Genomic DNA, 16,494 nt, shown 5'->3' with positions numbered 1-16,494 from the left:
TTTGATGCTTTTACTGGAAATATTGACTTTTGATTTATGGAGCCCCACGGCATTTTTTTTTATTGGGAATGTGTTGTAATTTACCCATTAGAAAGTATCTGGTTATTTGTGCTTGTCGTTGATTGCATAATTTTAGACTCCAGAGTCCAAGGCCCAAACAGTTCTAGTTTCATGTTTTGGTAACTGTGCAATCAAGGGCATTCTTAATTATGAAACCATGTTAGTTAGGTGCAACCTATTCTAAGATGAGATGTTTGTGAATGTGCATTTCCTTCTTTTAACCATTATAGGATTTTCATAGCTCTAAAACTTATCTTTTTCTATGATGGTTAACTTTCTTTAAAAAATAGTTTGACTACCTTAAAGTGAGTTTTATAAGAACAGTTGTTGCACCTAATGCATAGAGTGGGTAAACCTTGTGGTTGTATAGTTTTGCTCCTAATTATATCTGGTTTGTTCATCATGGTGTGTGATCTAATGACTCGGAAGCTAACCTTGGTTTTGGGTGAGAGCTGCGCTATAGTCTTCAAGATTATGAATGATGATTTCACTTTGGACAAATTAAAAGCTCGAAGGATAACGATTAAATTAAATGCTTCAAGTAGAAGCAGCCTGTAACATCCATTATTGATGTCCCACGTTTGTTATTTCATCTTTCGTTTTAACTGTATTTACTATGTTATCTCAATTAAATTGTTGTTCCCATGATTATTGACATTATTATTGCACTCTGATTTTTTCCATGTTTCAAGACCAGGCTCCGACTCAAAGTTAAAAAAGAAAAAGTAACCACAGCTGTGATCCACTTCTATCTTCATGAGAAGATAGCATTTTTCATGACCCATAGCATGATTTATTGCATGCACATGATCACGCAGTCTTAATGATATTGGCCAAGTGCAGGTTTTGTTCCCGATTGACATTTTAATTGAAAAACGGTTTAAAATTTGTGTCTGAAGTAATTTTTAAAAGTATTGGTTACTCTAAAATCTAAATTGACGTAATATTATCTTTAAAAATTTTCACCTTTAAAGTCCAAAAATGGTCCTAGCCAAATGCACAAGCAGCTGAAATGGAAACTTCACAAATAACTAACCAAGTCTTCTTCTCCCCCCCCCCCCCAAAAGATGAATACCAATTAAATCCCTAAGATTTATTAATCATGGATATAAAACGATTATTATTATAAAATATTTTTTCTCAACTTTTTTATCTATGCCCTTTTTCATATTATTGACGGTCACTTCTTTTTCCAAAAAAAATTATTTGCCAAATTTAAAATTCATATGTTTATATTTAATATAAACTCTAAATATGTACAGGACTAGAAGTAAAGTTTAATAAATGTATAACTTTCAATTTTTTCAAAAAAAAAGTAATACTTTAAAAAGGTAATGTTACAAATTTTAAAATATCTTAAGAAATTTAGCCCAAAAATAAGATAATAAAACTGATTTTAGGAAATAGTTATAATTTCCAAGTTTTAAATAATTTAAACCGAATTTATAATATAAAGTATGGGTTCTTAATTCTCACAGCGTGAAAGCACCGCACGTGGCGAGATGCGAGCGACAGTACCTTTCTTCGCTCTGCGCTGCTCATTCCTCAAAGAAGAGAGTAGAAAGAAGCACAGATACCTAACAAAACAAAGGAACAAATCGATAGAGGAGGGGAAAAAGCAGCAGAGATAGTTGCTCCTACTCAAATGGCTGATCACACTGAGGCCATTCATCCACCACGACACGATCTGAATGCCAAATGGGATGCTTGCCTTGATCTTTCTATCCGTCGCTCCCTCCACTCTTCGTTAGTCGGTGCCTTGGGTGGTCTCCTCTTTTTCAGTTAGTTCCTTCTCTTTATCCCTCCTGATTTCATCATTCTCTTTTTTCTTCATTTTCCTTCTGTGAGGCTATTGTGAATACTTGTCTATTGGAAATCCTCAATCTCCTAGTGGCTGTGAGGTTAGGCCTGTTTTGCATTTCTCGTTCTCCGACTCTTCCGCGGGCGTGTTTGTGGCGTTCTAGCGCTGTGAAATATGACAAATTTGTACTTTATGTTCCCTTTTTCTCTTCATTTTTTTTTTTTCTGATGATTCAGTTTCTGAGTTCTCGTTTGGTTGCCAACTGGATTTGAAGTAGGATTTTAGACTGGCTTTGCTTTTTTCTGAAATATCCTACTTCATTTCAGTTGTGAATCATGTTGGTAGAAGGTGAGAAAAAACACAGGCGGTTTTTAACAGTTACTTTCTTTTTAAGTGCTTCCTTTTTCGTCTTGCTGAGTTGAATGTACAAATTAGGATTGGATTAGTTTCTATCCATAAAAAATTGAGGGGCGTGGCAGGTTTGGCTGAATCAGGTTTAAATTTAGCTTGGCCTGATTGCACCTCCTCTATATGGATTTCCACTTAAAATGAAATACAAGAATACGATTCAATGTTAAAATTCACACTTGTCAGCGTTTTTAGGATCCGATTCTGGACGGAAGTGCCATAATCGTTTGTTATTTGATAGAACATTTTTGTGTATCATCTTTGATGATGGAAGCCACCTTCTTTCTATGGTTGCGTCAGAAACCCCAACTAGATGTTTAATCACTCTGAGATCGAGTCAAAGGGAGAAGGAGCCCCTCACAATCAGTTCACCAGATAAATACTAGCGTTTGAGCCAAGGAGTACTGTTACATATTGCTGAGTTAGCGTTTTATGATCATTTCTTTCTGTGAGGTCATTGAGCACGTTTATTAGAACATGCAAGCCTCTATTTAGAAAAGGAAAAAAAAAAAAAAAGGGGTGGGTGAGGGGTTTCAAAATATGTTCTCTCTCTTGTAGTCTCACATCAAAGAACAGATGTAAGAGGCACGCTTGAGGCTTTAGATCCGGGCCCTTAGCATCTTAAGGCAAGAGGTGCCAGAAAAGCCCTTGCCTGTGGGACAAAAGGTGCTAAGATATGGGTAAAAAGGAAAAGAAAAGCTGGAAATATTCTGTATATATGGAAAATAAATGAGCATGACCTATTTTAATATATTTGGCACTGAAACTAACTATTCGAGCATAATTATAACCAATAAAGAGAAGTTTATAAGGATGAATAGTTAGGGAGAGAAGGGTTGGCTGAGTTGTGAATTAACAGAGTTCAAGAAAATAGAAAGAAGGGTTCCAGAGCCGAAGAAATGGAGAAGAGTACGTTTTTTTAAAAGAGAAAGTGAACAGTGGTGCTGTGAGGGAAGGCTGTTGTACTGTCTCTCATGGTCCATGGACCCTTGCAGCGTTCTGGTGGTGCAAGGCTATTGTTTAGCTTGTCTTTGTTGACAGGATCCTAAATGACGAAGAGCCTGAATGATAATCTTTCAAAATGACTGCCTATGTTTTGTCATCATTCGTTTGAAATATTAAACTTGATGGTTGTGAGTTGTTGGGCGGGCTTTAAAGGTTGCATCCCTCTGTGAAGTAAACCTAGAGGTCCTGTTTGATACGAAATATTGAAAATGAAGAATGCCATTGAGAAAAATCATTAAAAAAAGTGTTTAGTATAAATAGTTGCTTGTTATATGAGATTAGGCAAACCCATGGAGTTGGGATTGGAGAATACTATTAGGAGAGATGGTATTCTCCAATCCCACTTACATGAGTTTGTCTAATCCCATATAACAAGCAATCTCTCATGCTAAACCCTCTTTGAATAAGTTTTCTTAATCCCAATCCCAATTTTTATTTCTCATTTTTAATGTTTCGGACGCCTGAGGTGCCTTGCTTCCTTCAAAAAAGCAATGCCATGTAGTTACTTGGATGAAGGCCCCTCGCCATAATTAGCCAGAGGTGTCGAGGCCTCCTGCTGAGGGTGCCTCTAGTATCTGAAGACAAAATCCATGATCATTTCCTAGGCACCATCTGTCTTTACAGATTACAAGCATATGTTCCAAGTATAACGAATTTTAATTGGTTTGATCTGACCATGGCAAGGCAAGCTATTGATATTAAATTCATCTGGCTACTCTAATTATTGTGCTAGGGAGTCCTGTGACTCGCTGGGCATCAGTAGCTTTTGGAGCTGGAGTGGGAATTGGATCTGCGTACACAGAATGTTCTTATCTTTTCAATGGATCATCTGCCAAGCCTGCGTCACCTAAGACCTCAGAGATTCCTGCTCAGGTAGGATGAACCCATTGTTTCCTTGTGATTGTTTTAAAAATAAAAATTGAAAGGGCATATTAGTCTTTGCATATTATGAATACAAATTTCAAATAAAAATATTTCTGTTGTCACACCATACATACATGTAAAGGCCACCAGTCAATATCCACTTCTACTTCCGTTTTCACTTCCTTCAAAATCTCTTCCATGATGCTAAATGGGCTTCTAATGTTGTTTGTTATGATCTGAGTCCTTGGATATAATTTTTCCCCCAAAAAAAAAAAACAAAAGAAAAGAAAAGAAAAGAAAAAATGATCGACTATCAAATATTCATTGTTTTGGGAACCAACCGCGGGATGACTGTCTGATAATTTTGCTCATTATCTTGCAGCACGTATCTATTCAGGAAATGGATCAGGAACAGAAGTAGCTTTTTGTTTCCACATGTTGCAGCAGTCGGAGTAGTTAGAGAGGTACTGGTGGCTGATGAAGCTGGGTTTTCTCAGAGATTATTGTTGGGAAATAGATTTACCCAATTTTGTACGATGTAGTTCTCCCATGATTTCATAAGCGAAAGCCGAACATCATTGATGCAACTTTGATTCACAATCATTATTACCCTTTGTTTTCCCCTCCTGTGAACTCCTGCTGTGTCATGTCTGGCAGAAAATAAATTGCTTTTTGCAAAGTTTTCTTTTTTATCTTTTTTTTTTTTAAAGAGCATTTCCTAATTTTCAGGAGTTTCTCAGGAATGTTCATGCTGTTGCAATAAATCATTTTGTCGAGTAGAAAGCTGATGCTGTTTCTAGTATGTTGCTTTATACCGGAAAAAAGAAGCCCTAAGTATGTAATAGAAACATTAGTTTACCTTGAGTATTTCCTGCCTCAATGAAATGGAGCAAATCATACAAATTATTCTCGAAGTGCAATGTCGGCAGAGGGAGACTGCAATGTGATGTACTCCCTCTAATTTTTAATATAAGACATATTTAGTAGTGTAAATTGACTATAAAATAAGTCTTATATTAAAGATTAAGGGGGTGTTTGGCAAAACCAAAATCTAGGTTTCAAAATCATTTTTTCGCAAAACGAGGTAACCTCCTCTACATATTTACTTCGTAATCCGTAAAAGCACTTCTGAAACCATGGTTTGGTTTCTATCCAAACACTCCCTAAGGACTAAAAGAGTATTATACACAAGTTCAAGATCTCAATTTGTATTACCGTGATGTGTTATACTGTAGGTTAGTTTTATGTTTTACAAGGAAAATATCACCGTGGATCTTTATATTTTATTCTTTTGTGATTTTTCATCTCATTCAAAACTTTGGTCTTTTTTATTTCGAGAAATGCTCAATTGGACTACGAGCTAGTCCAAACAATATTAATTTTGCTGAGGTTCATTGCTTTAATATTTTTCCCCTTTCCTTCTCCCTCTTGTGCGTTTTCCTAGGGAAGTGAGATTTTTTTATAATCAAGCAATTATATAATTTTTCAGACTAGCATTTTTTTCTCCTTGTCATCTAACGAGTTTAACAATATTAAGTTCATCTCAACACAATTAATCCGTAAGTCGACTCGTGATTCTTCTGAATATATTCTTTGAAATAAAGAAAGTAATTTTTAGACGGGTTGAGTCTTCTAAATATATTTGTTGAAATAAAAGAAGTAATGCTTTAGATGGAGCAAATCAAAAGCATGAGAAATGAGGAAGATAAATTATAGAGACTAAAAACAATTCGGACTTGGAGAAATATTTTTTCTCATTTTAATCAGGAGAATTGGAATGAAGTGGAGATGTGGCAGGGAATAGAGCAACATAACACCCAACACATGCCTTATATAATACTCCATCGTATTAATACTTGGGAAAACAAAGTCATGGAATGGCCCCTCGAGTCATGGTGGGTATTTAGAACATGTTTTGAGAAGCAATTGGAAAAAGAGAGGTTGAGAGAATGAGAATTGGCCATGAAGTGTGAATATAGGTGATAAGTTACCTTAGAAAACTCAATTGGATTCATGCCACGATCAAGAAATACTACTAATTAACAGCTCTATAGATCACCTGGATATTTAACCCTTGAGAATAATTAGAGGATTCTTTTTAGAGATTGTTGCGCTGCATTTTTACTTTCTTCTCTCTTTTTTCCTTGTTAATTACATTTCTCATGAATTACCTTACACTCCTCCGGTCTTAAATATAAGACCTATTTTGTAGTATAAATTTAGGACCCATTTTGTAGTGTAATTTACACTATAAAATGGGTCTTATATTTAGAACCAGAGGGAGTAACTTTTTTTGTCTCTACTCAATACTCATTATGAATATCTAAAGACAAAATTATACACACACACATCCTATTTTCATTCAAAAAAGGAACAAAAAGCACAACAAATTAAAGTTAAAAGGAGTTTGGTATTCCCAACTCCCAGTAGGTGAGTTTAACATGCCGACCGAGTGCTCAAGCCTTTTTTGATTCTGTGCTTCCAATACAGCTAGCGTAGAAAGAAGAGTGGAATGACAAGAATGAAAGAACATATTTATTGCTCAATTTTTTGCTTGAATACAGGATTTACCGTGGAAACACGGCGGCCAAAAAACTGTGAGACAGCCAATGTGAAATTGGAAACAGAAACAAAAAGGCAAAAAAAAAAAAAAAACAAAACAAAAGAACAACATTAGGTGGCCGCCTTTAAAGAAAAGAACCGAAAAAAAATAGGCATACATTAGGATCGGTTGGGAGAAGGACGGGGAGGAAGATGATCTAAGAGTGGTCCTGTTCTTCTTCTTCTTTATCATCTTTGGGGTCGTCGTCCTTCTTGTCGTCATGATGAGGGCTGGCGTCATCGTCTTCAGTAGCAGGTTCGGGAGGAGGAGTGCCGGAGCTGGCGCTGCGCTTGTGAGCGGCGGCCTGGAGGACATGGTTGTAATTTCCCTTCTCCATGAAGAGCTGAGCAAAGTGGTGCCTGCAGTAGAGGACGCCGTCGAGGGCGGCGTACGAGGAATGGGTGAGAGGGCAGCCTGCATGAGCACACCTGAAGCACGACTTGTGGAAGCACTCTCCTTCCAGCGTCATCTGCACCGGCCATCATCACTCATTACTCAATATTACATATTCTTCATCATCAACACAATGTTCAATCGTCATAACATGTACGTATGATCAAACCTTCTCCAGAGGATACACTGTTTTTCCACACACAGAGCACTTGTCTTGGGTTCCGCTGAACATGGAAGAGAGCTTGCTTGAAGTCCTGGACTGTATATACACATCAAAACACGCACATCCATATTTCAATCCATATTCTAGCCACAGTATGATAACGCGCGTGACAATTAAGCATATATAGTGAACATACCAGATCATTCTTCTCAGTGGACCTCGCTGCCAAATTTTGAGTTCATCACACAGCATATCAGCTTGTTAGGCATATCTAAGTTTCCCATTGAAGGAGCAAAGAAACAAAGAAAAGCACACAATAGAATGCAAGTTACCCGACTGGAAGTTCTTGCTGAAATTGCCAGATTCCTTGAAGAGCTGCTCAAAATGGGGCTTGCAGTAGAGGACACCGTCCATCCAGGAGTAGCTGCTCATCTGCGCATCCATCAGATGCATTGAAATTCAATGATTAATTATTCTAACAACAAGCTAAGAAGCAGCATGTGGTGTGTTACGTTGGGCATTAAAATTATACCGAGAGAAATCCCTTGCAGTGGCTGCACTTGAAGCAGGACTTATGGTAAGGGGTACCCTCAAGGGTCATCATGTCCACCACATGAACAGTCTTATCGCAAGCCTTGCATTTATCCAGAGTTCCAGTGAAAGACATTTTTATTTCTCTTTATCTGATCTTCCTCTTTCTAGTTGTTTTCCTTCCTCGCTGAAGGCAAGCCTTTTCTTTCCTGCCTGCTCGTGTTTGTTTGCCCCTTCTAGTGCGGGATTTCCCTGTAACCCAATAAGTCTGAGTTTCAGAAATGAGATTGAATTAAATCAAGAGAGACCCCCCAGACAAAGTCTAAGACAATGTCTGGAGGAAAAGCCATTTTATATGAGATTGAAGAGACATAACGTAAATCAGGGGGTGGCCAATGAATGGATGCCCAAAATATCATGAGAGCCAAATACGGAAAGCATTTTGAGTGAAAGAAGGATGGCGATGCGACCTTTTCAATGTCCGTCTCGAATCGATGCCATGCATCCAATATAACTATTCTCAAATGACTTTGACTTTGACTCCATATATTGGCGCTCGGTCGGTCTTATATATAGGAAAGCATATTCCCATGTTTAGCAGGACAGTCTCGTTTTGATTGGCGCGTGTTTCGATGGAGGCCGTGATGGTTTAATAATAAAACAAAGGATAAACTATACTTTTTATTCTTTAACCTTATATAAGGTTTTATTTTGATCCTTTAACCATGAATAAAAAATGATGATATTGAGCTTTTGAAGGTTGATAAAACATTATTAAATGCGATAATATTAAGTTTATTTTCAAAAAAACCATGATTATTACAAAAAATCATCATTTAAGAATGATAACTTTAGGGTTAAATGACTAAAAGTATACTTTTTAAAATTAAGGGATCAAACTGAAACCCTACATAAAGTTAAAGGACTAAATGTATACTTTAGTTTAAAACTAAACAGCATCTCCACACTTTTGCATTGTTTTTATCATTATTTCCACAAACAAGGCGTGGAAATGTTGTCTAATTGTATAGTACTCCATCCCTTATTATAAGATACTTTTAACTTAATTACATTGTTTAAGAAAACAGTTAAAATTAGTAAAAGTAATTAATATGTAGCCAATAAAATTTTTTTAAAAAATATATCCCTATATATAAATGGGTAAATGTAAGAGTAATAATTAGATAAATGAAGAAAGAAAATGTATTAAATGTATTAAATTAGGGGTAAAATAGGTAATTTTGTATTAAATACTTAGACAAACTCAAAGAGGATTTTATAAAAAAAGACAAACCTATTCAAAAAAATTAGATCTTATAATAAGGGATGGAGGGAGTACTTAGTTAGATATTATATGCTTGTGTGAGTTAATTAGGAGTTTGTTTTCAACGCTTTTTTTTCTTCGGGTAAAATTTCAAGTCTTATTTATTAAATTAAGAAAGGTGTCATTTGTTTTTCTAAGGCTGTGACAAAATGAAATGAGCAATAAAATGCAGAAGAAATTAAATAGCAGAATTCAGGGGTCGTAGAGAATACTACCGTTGTGAATATACATAATGTATAGGTAGATTTATGCATGTTGAGTTGAAGGAAGAAGTGAAACTATATTTGTGATTCATATGTATATGATTAAGTCCAAGATATTGCAATAGTGAGATTAATTCATAAAAATGTGAGATAATGGCTTCGCAACATTGAAAATGAATGTGAATATATACATATATATATTTATATAATAGTAAGAGGAATGAATGAAGGTTTGAAGAAATAATAATGTGATATTGAGAAAAGAGGAGCGGAGGGGACGGATGGATGGATGGGGCCAAAAAGCAAGATAACGAGTGCATGGCGTGGAGGGAACAAGAAGATGAAGAGAGGAGTGCATTGAATGTAAATTTTTTTTTTTTTTGACCAGAGAGTGCATTGAATGTAATTACCCCTATGAATAATTGTTGAATTAATGGACTGAGTTTTTTTTTTTGGGCTTTATTTGTTGAGTTTCAAATGATATCGTTTTTTTTGGTTAAAATAATAGCAATCAGTCAAATTTATGTTTTTATACATATGTTTTGTTAAATTATATGTGGTTTATGCATGAATTAATGTTCCATTTACTAACTTGTACATTGACACATTATGTTTCATTGTATGATACCATTCTTTTATTCATAGGCTTCAGTTCTGTTTATAAAGCAGAAAGAAAAGATTTTTATTAATTTCTTATTAAATTTTTAGTGTGAATGTACTATTTTATTTTTTTATTTATTATAATATAAATAGTTATTTTTTAAGGTGTGTACATTAAATATAAATAAAATTAGAAAGTTATTATATTTTAATAGAGAGTTAATATAATTTAAAAATTTTTTTAATCTGTATAAAATATAATAAAAGTGATTTATAAATTGAATTAGAGAAGTATATGTTAATTGGAATTGGATGAATGGAATCGCAATTAGACCAATAATAAAGAGTTGCCGAAACACGAGAAAGCAGCGAGACGGACACCGCATCCACGCGGCAGAATTGGCGGAGAAGCACTCATTAACGCCATCTCATCACTTCTGCTTTACTCTTCTGGTTCCACCACCCTCGCGCTTCCTCCAAACTCACAATTAATCAACCCATCAATGATCAATAAACCATATATAATACTCCTCCGGTCTTAATATAAGACCCATTTAATTAATTTTATTAGATTAAGGAAATTAGATAAGTTAGTTAATTATAAGAAAAGTGACATATTTTTCTTAAAACACCATAATCATCTTTCTTAATACCCCATCCCCCTCTTCTACTTGATTATAATTGAGGGAGTATCCATAGGGGTAATTTAGAGAAAATTGATAAATATGAGAAATAGGTATTATATTTAGGACCAAAACCAACTCAAGAATTGGGTCCTATATTAAGGACCGAAGGAGTGTGTGTCTATATATATATATATATAGTGGCCACAGATTAAGTCAATCCCACCTGCCTCCATCTCATACTACCTGTCATCTTTGCTTTCTCTGTATGCACTCTTTTATTTCCCTAATCTCCATGTACCTTGGCCAGCAATATTGCCTTGCCTCCATGTCAAATTTTGAAACATCTGTGATCTACCACGGTATCCTCTTAGGCCAAATATAAATTTTTACGATTTACACCCCCCCCCCAAATTATCATTGTCGCGTTGAGCTAAACATGATATGAACTGTAAATTGATCACGTAATATTTTATAAATTGTATTATTAGTTATTTTGTCGCCTCGCCAGGTGTATTAATAATAACAAGGGTTTAAGGATTTCTCCGGCCGGCTTTCCGGATTTTCCCGATCTGTAATCAGATGCCCAATTTTTGGTTGCACACCGAATACCATCTGCTTTCTTTCTGACCACTATAAATCTCTTCTATCCATATGGATGCGCTTACTCTCTCAGAATTCAGATTTTTATCATCTTACTCCCTCATTCCATAAACATACTCCCGAAAACATCTCTGATTTTTATTTCAAAAGACTGAGCGGCGGATGAGATTGGCCCAAAATTTGTGGTCCCGCCGCAACCGTTACGACGTGACCTTATTCCCAGAAAACGCCGTCGTTTTGCCTTTGTGATGCCCTCGCACGCGGCCAAATTCATTCCTTCATTCACGAACACGTGGCACCCCCCACCCGGGGGTCCATTACCCGTATTACCTGTCGGCAATCGCCAGGAATCATTCCCTACATCCCGCCCTCCTTTCCTCCCTACACCTGTTTCACATCCACCGCTCTTCATATTTTGAGCTGGGCAGATCACTTCGCTTCATAAGGACGTTATTGATGAAATTATAAGTGGAGATCAGAGGGGTTTGAAATTCAATTCCTCCTTTGGGCAATATAATTGTAGACAGACACTTTCAATTTTAAATTTAATCAACGAATAGAAAAGGGAGAAGAAAGAGGGTTGTGCTGTGTGATATGATATGAATGAGTTGGAAAATCAAATTATCAAAAGCACAGTACTCACACGGAATCAACGCTACGAGGAGGGAGCGAGTATCATAAAGGTGCTTAGCTGTATAAGAGGCCCACCCCCACCTTCCCCACCTCAACGTTGCCACTCCTCAGTCCACATCCAGTTCCTCCACACCACCTTGTTTCTCTCTGCTCTCTTCACTTAGCATCCATGGCCGACCTCCAAACTAAGCCCGACCCTGCCTCCGCTCCGCTCGATTCCAAGCCCCTCGACCCCCCTCTCGCTGAGGTTCCGCCGCCCCACGACGCCCCTGATACCAAGCCCCTGCCTCCACCGCCTGACACCCAAGCTCTTGCTCTTGTTGAAAGTAAGTTTTCTTCTATCATTTTCCAGCTTCCTTCTTTCTTGTTGCTTCTCACTTTCCATTATTTTCCTTTCTCGGATCAATATTAATGACTTCCTGTCAAATTCCACCTTAGTTTGATCCTTGACTGTGTACTGTTCTTTTGCTCATGCTCATGCTCATGCTCATGCTGTTGAGCATCCTGCTTTTGCTTCTCCGACAAGAGAAGCAAAAACCATGTAACACTCCTACAAGTCCAACTCCCCAGTTCAATCACTGCTCCAAATATATGTCTCCATGTCCGTGATTCCCCCCCCCCCCTTTTCCTTCTCTATTTCATCGGAGATTAAAAAAAAAAAAAAGAAGAAGAAGAAGAAGAAGAAAACGGCCTTTTTATAAATTTGTTCTCGTATTTCATTTTATGGATTGGATGACTCGGTGAGACTTTGTCATTTTCTAAATCGATTTCAATTATTCACTTTCTCGCTTGGCCTATCTCCCCTGAGGCTGACCTTCACAGCTCTGATATATCATCGTTCTGAGTACCACATCGTTATTAGATCTGTATGCTTATTATCATTTTCTGGATAGCCATCAATTATAGACCTTCATATTTTATCCTTTTACATTTATATTCTAAATATTTTTACTGTGTAGTGTGGCCTGCTTTCTAATCCAAGAGGCAATCTTTCTCCTTTCCAACAAAGAAATTTACATTAGGCCCAAGATGGGACCTCAAAAATTAATTTTGTTCCCCATGTTGAGGAGTTCTTTTTCCACTCTGTCTAACGCTGCTTTAATTTGCGGGAAAAGTTCTAAACTTTTTCTTTGGTTGGCTGATTATGTCTTCAATTCATTGCCAACTGGATTGTGCTCATCTTAATTATTCGATTCTATATTTGCCTTGTTCTTTAAGATTATTTTATTTCCTTGTGCGCTCCTTTCCTGCTCATATTGGCAGCTGTGCCTATATCACAGCTAGAGTATTCTTCGATATTCCACATTATTTTATTTCTTTTTAACTGATGTATTAAATATGAGGGCATGTTATTTATTTCATGGTTAATTGATTTAAGTTTTCCAATTTAAAATCCATAATGGTTATGGGTTCTGGATTTTTTTTTTTTTTGCTTATTTAAGTTTTCCAATTTAAATCTAGTCTCCACTCTCTAGTTTGTGATGTATAATATAATTTTGATACGGCCAATTCATTCATTATTTGAATGCTTACTAGATTTATTGGATTATATCCCAGATAGTTATAAAAAAAAAAAAAAGCGCAGTGAAACATAATTGAAAAAAAAAAAAATTCTAGGGATTAAACAACTACATTTCATCATCTTTCCATAAAAATACTGTTTTCTTTCCTATCTTTGCTGAATTGTTACACTTTATTTGGTTGGACTTGTAAAGAACAGCTATAATTTAACTTGTAAGAGTTCTTATTTGAGATGTAATATCATATTCATGCTTCTCTCTTCGATGCATTTTACACACAGAGGTCCCAGAACCTGAAAAGAAGCAAGGAGGATCCATTGACAGGGGTTAGCTTTTAACTTTTTTAGTTTTTCAGTTTATTACATTGTCTTTTACTTTCTGGGATTGATCCTTATTAATATTCCAACTCATGATCATGCAGTTCTTCCACATACTGTGGGAACTTCTTTGACAAAAGGGAAAAAATGTGACTTCTTGAACGAATTAATTTGAAAGCCATGTAGTGAAGTTTCTACATTTTCTAGTCTCTGGGCCCAAAGCAAACTCATACATGGATTTTTGTATCACATATACTTATCTCTCCCTTCGTCATAGTGCTAACTTACATTTGAAACCTCCTTTTAATCGGACTATAACTTACCTGCAATTTTCAAAGCCTTCTGTTATCAGGTTATTCAATGAAAACATAGCATTTGACATAATTTATAATAGATTAGCTGATCATAGACTCTTTTGGGGGGAAAAAACTTTCATATGACGTAATTTTGATGAACTATTAGCAATGAACTATAAAATGCGTGTATAATGCTTCATTCTAAATATCCTGCTTAAAGAGTTAAAGTTATTTGTTTGCTTGTCGTTCTCAGTGGTACGCATATATTTTCTTTAGCAAGAAGCTTATGTACTTTCTATATGTTGTACAGATATTGCTCTGGCAGAAGTGGGGAAAGAGAAAAGGTTGTCCTACATCAAGGCATGGGAAGAAAGTGAGAAAACCAAAGCAGAGAACAAGTAAGACTTTCTTCAGTTCTCTTGTGCTGTGTTTGATATGAACCTATTTTCTCTTTGATCTATAAGCTGAAACAGAAATGCCAATACTTGTTTATTTTGCTACTGTCTAACAAGACTCAAATCTGATTCTTCAAATGCCAAATATGAAAGGGATCATTATAATGAGGTCTCAAAAAAAAAAAAAACTAAAAAGTCCTAATGACAAGTGAGCGATCGAAACTTATTGTCATTTCCTACACTTGAACTTGTCATTACAAGCTACTCAATTGTTGTAGGACTTTTTAGTGAATATATTTCTTTTTGAGACCTTATAGTGATTCTCCCGGTGTGAAATTCCGTGCAAACATGTCAGGAATGGTCCTTCTGCAGATTTCTCATATTCTTCGCTAGTTTTGTTCTATAATCTTGCTCTTGCTCTGTCTTCGTAACTGCGTTAAAAGGAAATACTATGATATGTTAACAGGGCCCAAAAGAAGCTCTCTACTGTTGCTGCATGGGAAAATAGCAAGAAAGCAGCAATCGAAGCTAAGCTGAAAAAAATTGAGGTAATACTTACCCTATAGCTCATTGATTCATTATTATTTAAGAGCTTAAAGTAAGCTTTCACTTGAAAGCTTTTTCTTTTTCTTTTTTAATTGAAGTAATGATGTAGAACAACAGGGTGAAAAGGGGAGAGAAGAGAATAGCGATGAGGTAGAAAAGCAGGGAGTGAAAAACTAGACAAATGTGAGAGAGAGAAGAAACTGAGGGAGGAGGAAGCACTCAAATATCAATATTGTTTAATTCGTAATCGAAGGCATACTATTAGAATAGTTTTTGTTCTATTTATAGTGCTCTAAACAACCTAAACCTCACTTAATGTTTAAGCAAAAGAAATTATAAAGACAGGAAATTCTAATGAATAAGAAATGATTTCATAAATCTAAACCTAAAAGATATATAAATTCTAATTAAAATCTTAATAAAGATAATTATAAAATTAACGATAAGTCTTCCTGAACTAGGGTAGATTCCAATTATTCCTTATTAATATTATATTCCATCAATTAATCATTGAGATGGCATCAAAGAATCTGGAAGTTGCCAAAATATTGATGAACTGTTAGTGGAAAGAGTAGGCCTTTAAGTTTCATGGTACATGGTAGTATGATTCATGGGAGCACCCAGAGAAGCACAGCCCTTTGCATGATCAAATAATGTTTTCATTTGGTTCCCCGCGGGGCGGCCATAAAACACAGGCGCATAAGAACCTTGTTTTTTATTGAAAATGACATTGTGCATGAACAGGAAGAACTGGAGAGAAAGAAAGCAGAATATGGGGAGAAAATGAAGAACAAGATAGCGTTAGTTCACAAGGAAGCAGAGGAGAAGAGGGCAGTGGTTGAAGCCAAGAGAGGCGAAGAAGTTCTGAAAGCAGAGGAATTTGCTGCAAAGTACCGCGCAACCGGAACCACTCCAAAGAAACTCCTTGGATGCTTTTGATTCCTTCTTTCTTTTCGGTTTTGTCTGTGGTTTTATTTTGTAGTAATGAATATTAATTTTAAATTTTGTGTATATGTTTTTGGGGCCTTTTTTCTTGAAGTTGTTTTATGTGTGTAAGAAAAAATAAACCTCAAAAACAAAAGTACAAAATCAAATCTATGACGAGTTTCTTGTTTGGACGGGCCCCCTCATATAGAGTTCTTCGATGGATTTTTACACAACACGGATCTTCTACTCATCAGATAATGGCCTGGTTGCCTTTCTTGTCTTTTTCGTCTCCTGTTTTATCCGCTTTGGATGTCTTCTGTTAAAAGGACGACACGGTTTTCCAATCTTTCAAATACGCTTTTCAAGTATCGCAGATCTCATTTTTAATCCTTTTGAAAATTGTTTTGCTTCAGAATGATCCGCGTGGTTAAACCTAGTGATATATAGTTAACCGAACACATGATGAGGCCATTACAGGTTACACGAGTACTTCTTTAAAGTTTGCACTCAAGTCTCTAAACTTTACAGAGCACAGGTTGTTCCAGGTTACCATTTTGGAACTTTCACAGCAAGGGCTCTATAATTTGCGGGGGACCCAGTACTATTATATCACTACGGGTTAACATCTCCAGACGATTTTCATTCTTGTTCCTGTTATTTTTTTCAACTCACAGGGAACT

The 16,494-nt window shown here is 36.0% G+C and overlaps 3 protein-coding genes across 4 annotated transcripts; 2 read left to right on the top strand and 1 right to left on the bottom strand.

Moving 5' to 3' along the window:
* The first annotated feature begins 1,606 nt into the window (after positions 1–1,606).
* Positions 1,607–4,917, top strand: LOC114727830 (uncharacterized). The gene is made up of 3 exons (XM_028914601.1): positions 1,607–1,841; positions 4,008–4,147; positions 4,521–4,917. The coding sequence occupies exons 1-3, from the start codon at positions 1,706–1,708 to the stop codon at positions 4,557–4,559; spliced, it is 315 nt and encodes a 104-aa protein (XP_028770434.1). The 5' UTR covers positions 1,607–1,705; the 3' UTR covers positions 4,560–4,917.
* A 1,929-nt stretch (positions 4,918–6,846) lies between these two features.
* LOC114727757 (LIM domain-containing protein PLIM2b-like) lies at positions 6,847–7,963 on the bottom strand. Of its 2 annotated transcripts, XM_028914478.1 has the most exons (5): positions 7,829–7,963; positions 7,629–7,728; positions 7,493–7,518; positions 7,303–7,392; positions 6,847–7,209 (listed from the first exon to the last, which is right to left on the bottom strand). In XM_028914478.1, the coding sequence occupies exons 1-5, from the start codon at positions 7,961–7,963 to the stop codon at positions 6,898–6,900; spliced, it is 663 nt and encodes a 220-aa protein (XP_028770311.1). In that variant the 3' UTR covers positions 6,847–6,897. The 2 variants fall into 2 exon arrangements, with proteins under 2 accessions (XP_028770311.1, XP_028770312.1); XM_028914479.1 differs by lacking the exon at positions 7,493–7,518 and having other exon boundaries at positions 7,612–7,728.
* Positions 7,964–11,904: 3,941 nt separating this feature from the next.
* LOC114727794 (remorin-like) lies at positions 11,905–16,030 on the top strand. The gene is made up of 5 exons (XM_028914538.1): positions 11,905–12,139; positions 13,615–13,659; positions 14,257–14,344; positions 14,808–14,889; positions 15,632–16,030. The coding sequence occupies exons 1-5, from the start codon at positions 11,983–11,985 to the stop codon at positions 15,824–15,826; spliced, it is 567 nt and encodes a 188-aa protein (XP_028770371.1). The 5' UTR covers positions 11,905–11,982; the 3' UTR covers positions 15,827–16,030.
* Positions 16,031–16,494: the final 464 nt, after the last annotated feature.

This window comes from Neltuma alba, unplaced genomic scaffold (genome assembly GCF_004799145.2).
Source record: "Neltuma alba isolate B1F8T4 unplaced genomic scaffold, ASM479914v2 tig00012508_pilon, whole genome shotgun sequence".
In the NCBI taxonomy this organism is placed as follows: domain Eukaryota; kingdom Viridiplantae; phylum Streptophyta; class Magnoliopsida; order Fabales; family Fabaceae; genus Neltuma; species Neltuma alba.
Note: the sequence above shows the minus strand (reverse complement) of the source record. Positions and strands in the feature narration are given on the sequence as shown.

What these genes read in the sequence shown, in the direction of transcription:
- LOC114727794 (XM_028914538.1), top strand. Translation starts at nt 11,983, where the DNA reads ATGGCCGACCTCCAAACTAAGCCCGACCCTGCCTCCGCTCCGCTCGAT. An exon ending in AGGAGGATCCATTGACAGGG is followed by an intron (nt 13,660 to 14,256) that starts GTTAGCTTTTAA and finishes TATGTTGTACAG; the next exon opens with ATATTGCTCTGGCAGAAGTG. An exon ending in CTAAGCTGAAAAAAATTGAG is followed by an intron (nt 14,890 to 15,631) that starts GTAATACTTACC and finishes GTGCATGAACAG; the next exon opens with GAAGAACTGGAGAGAAAGAA.
- LOC114727757 (XM_028914478.1), bottom strand. Translation starts at nt 7,963, where the DNA reads ATGTCTTTCACTGGAACTCTGGATAAATGCAAGGCTTGCGATAAGACT. An exon ending in ACTGCAAGGGATTTCTCTCG is followed by an intron (nt 7,729 to 7,828) that starts GTATAATTTTAA and finishes ATGGATGCGCAG; the next exon opens with ATGAGCAGCTACTCCTGGAT. An exon ending in CAGCAAGAACTTCCAGTCGG is followed by an intron (nt 7,519 to 7,628) that starts GTAACTTGCATT and finishes AAAATTTGGCAG; the next exon opens with CGAGGTCCACTGAGAAGAAT.
- LOC114727830 (XM_028914601.1), top strand. Translation starts at nt 1,706, where the DNA reads ATGGCTGATCACACTGAGGCCATTCATCCACCACGACACGATCTGAAT. An exon ending in GGGTGGTCTCCTCTTTTTCA is followed by an intron (nt 1,842 to 4,007) that starts GTTAGTTCCTTC and finishes TTATTGTGCTAG; the next exon opens with GGAGTCCTGTGACTCGCTGG. An exon ending in CCTCAGAGATTCCTGCTCAG is followed by an intron (nt 4,148 to 4,520) that starts GTAGGATGAACC and finishes ATTATCTTGCAG; the next exon opens with CACGTATCTATTCAGGAAAT.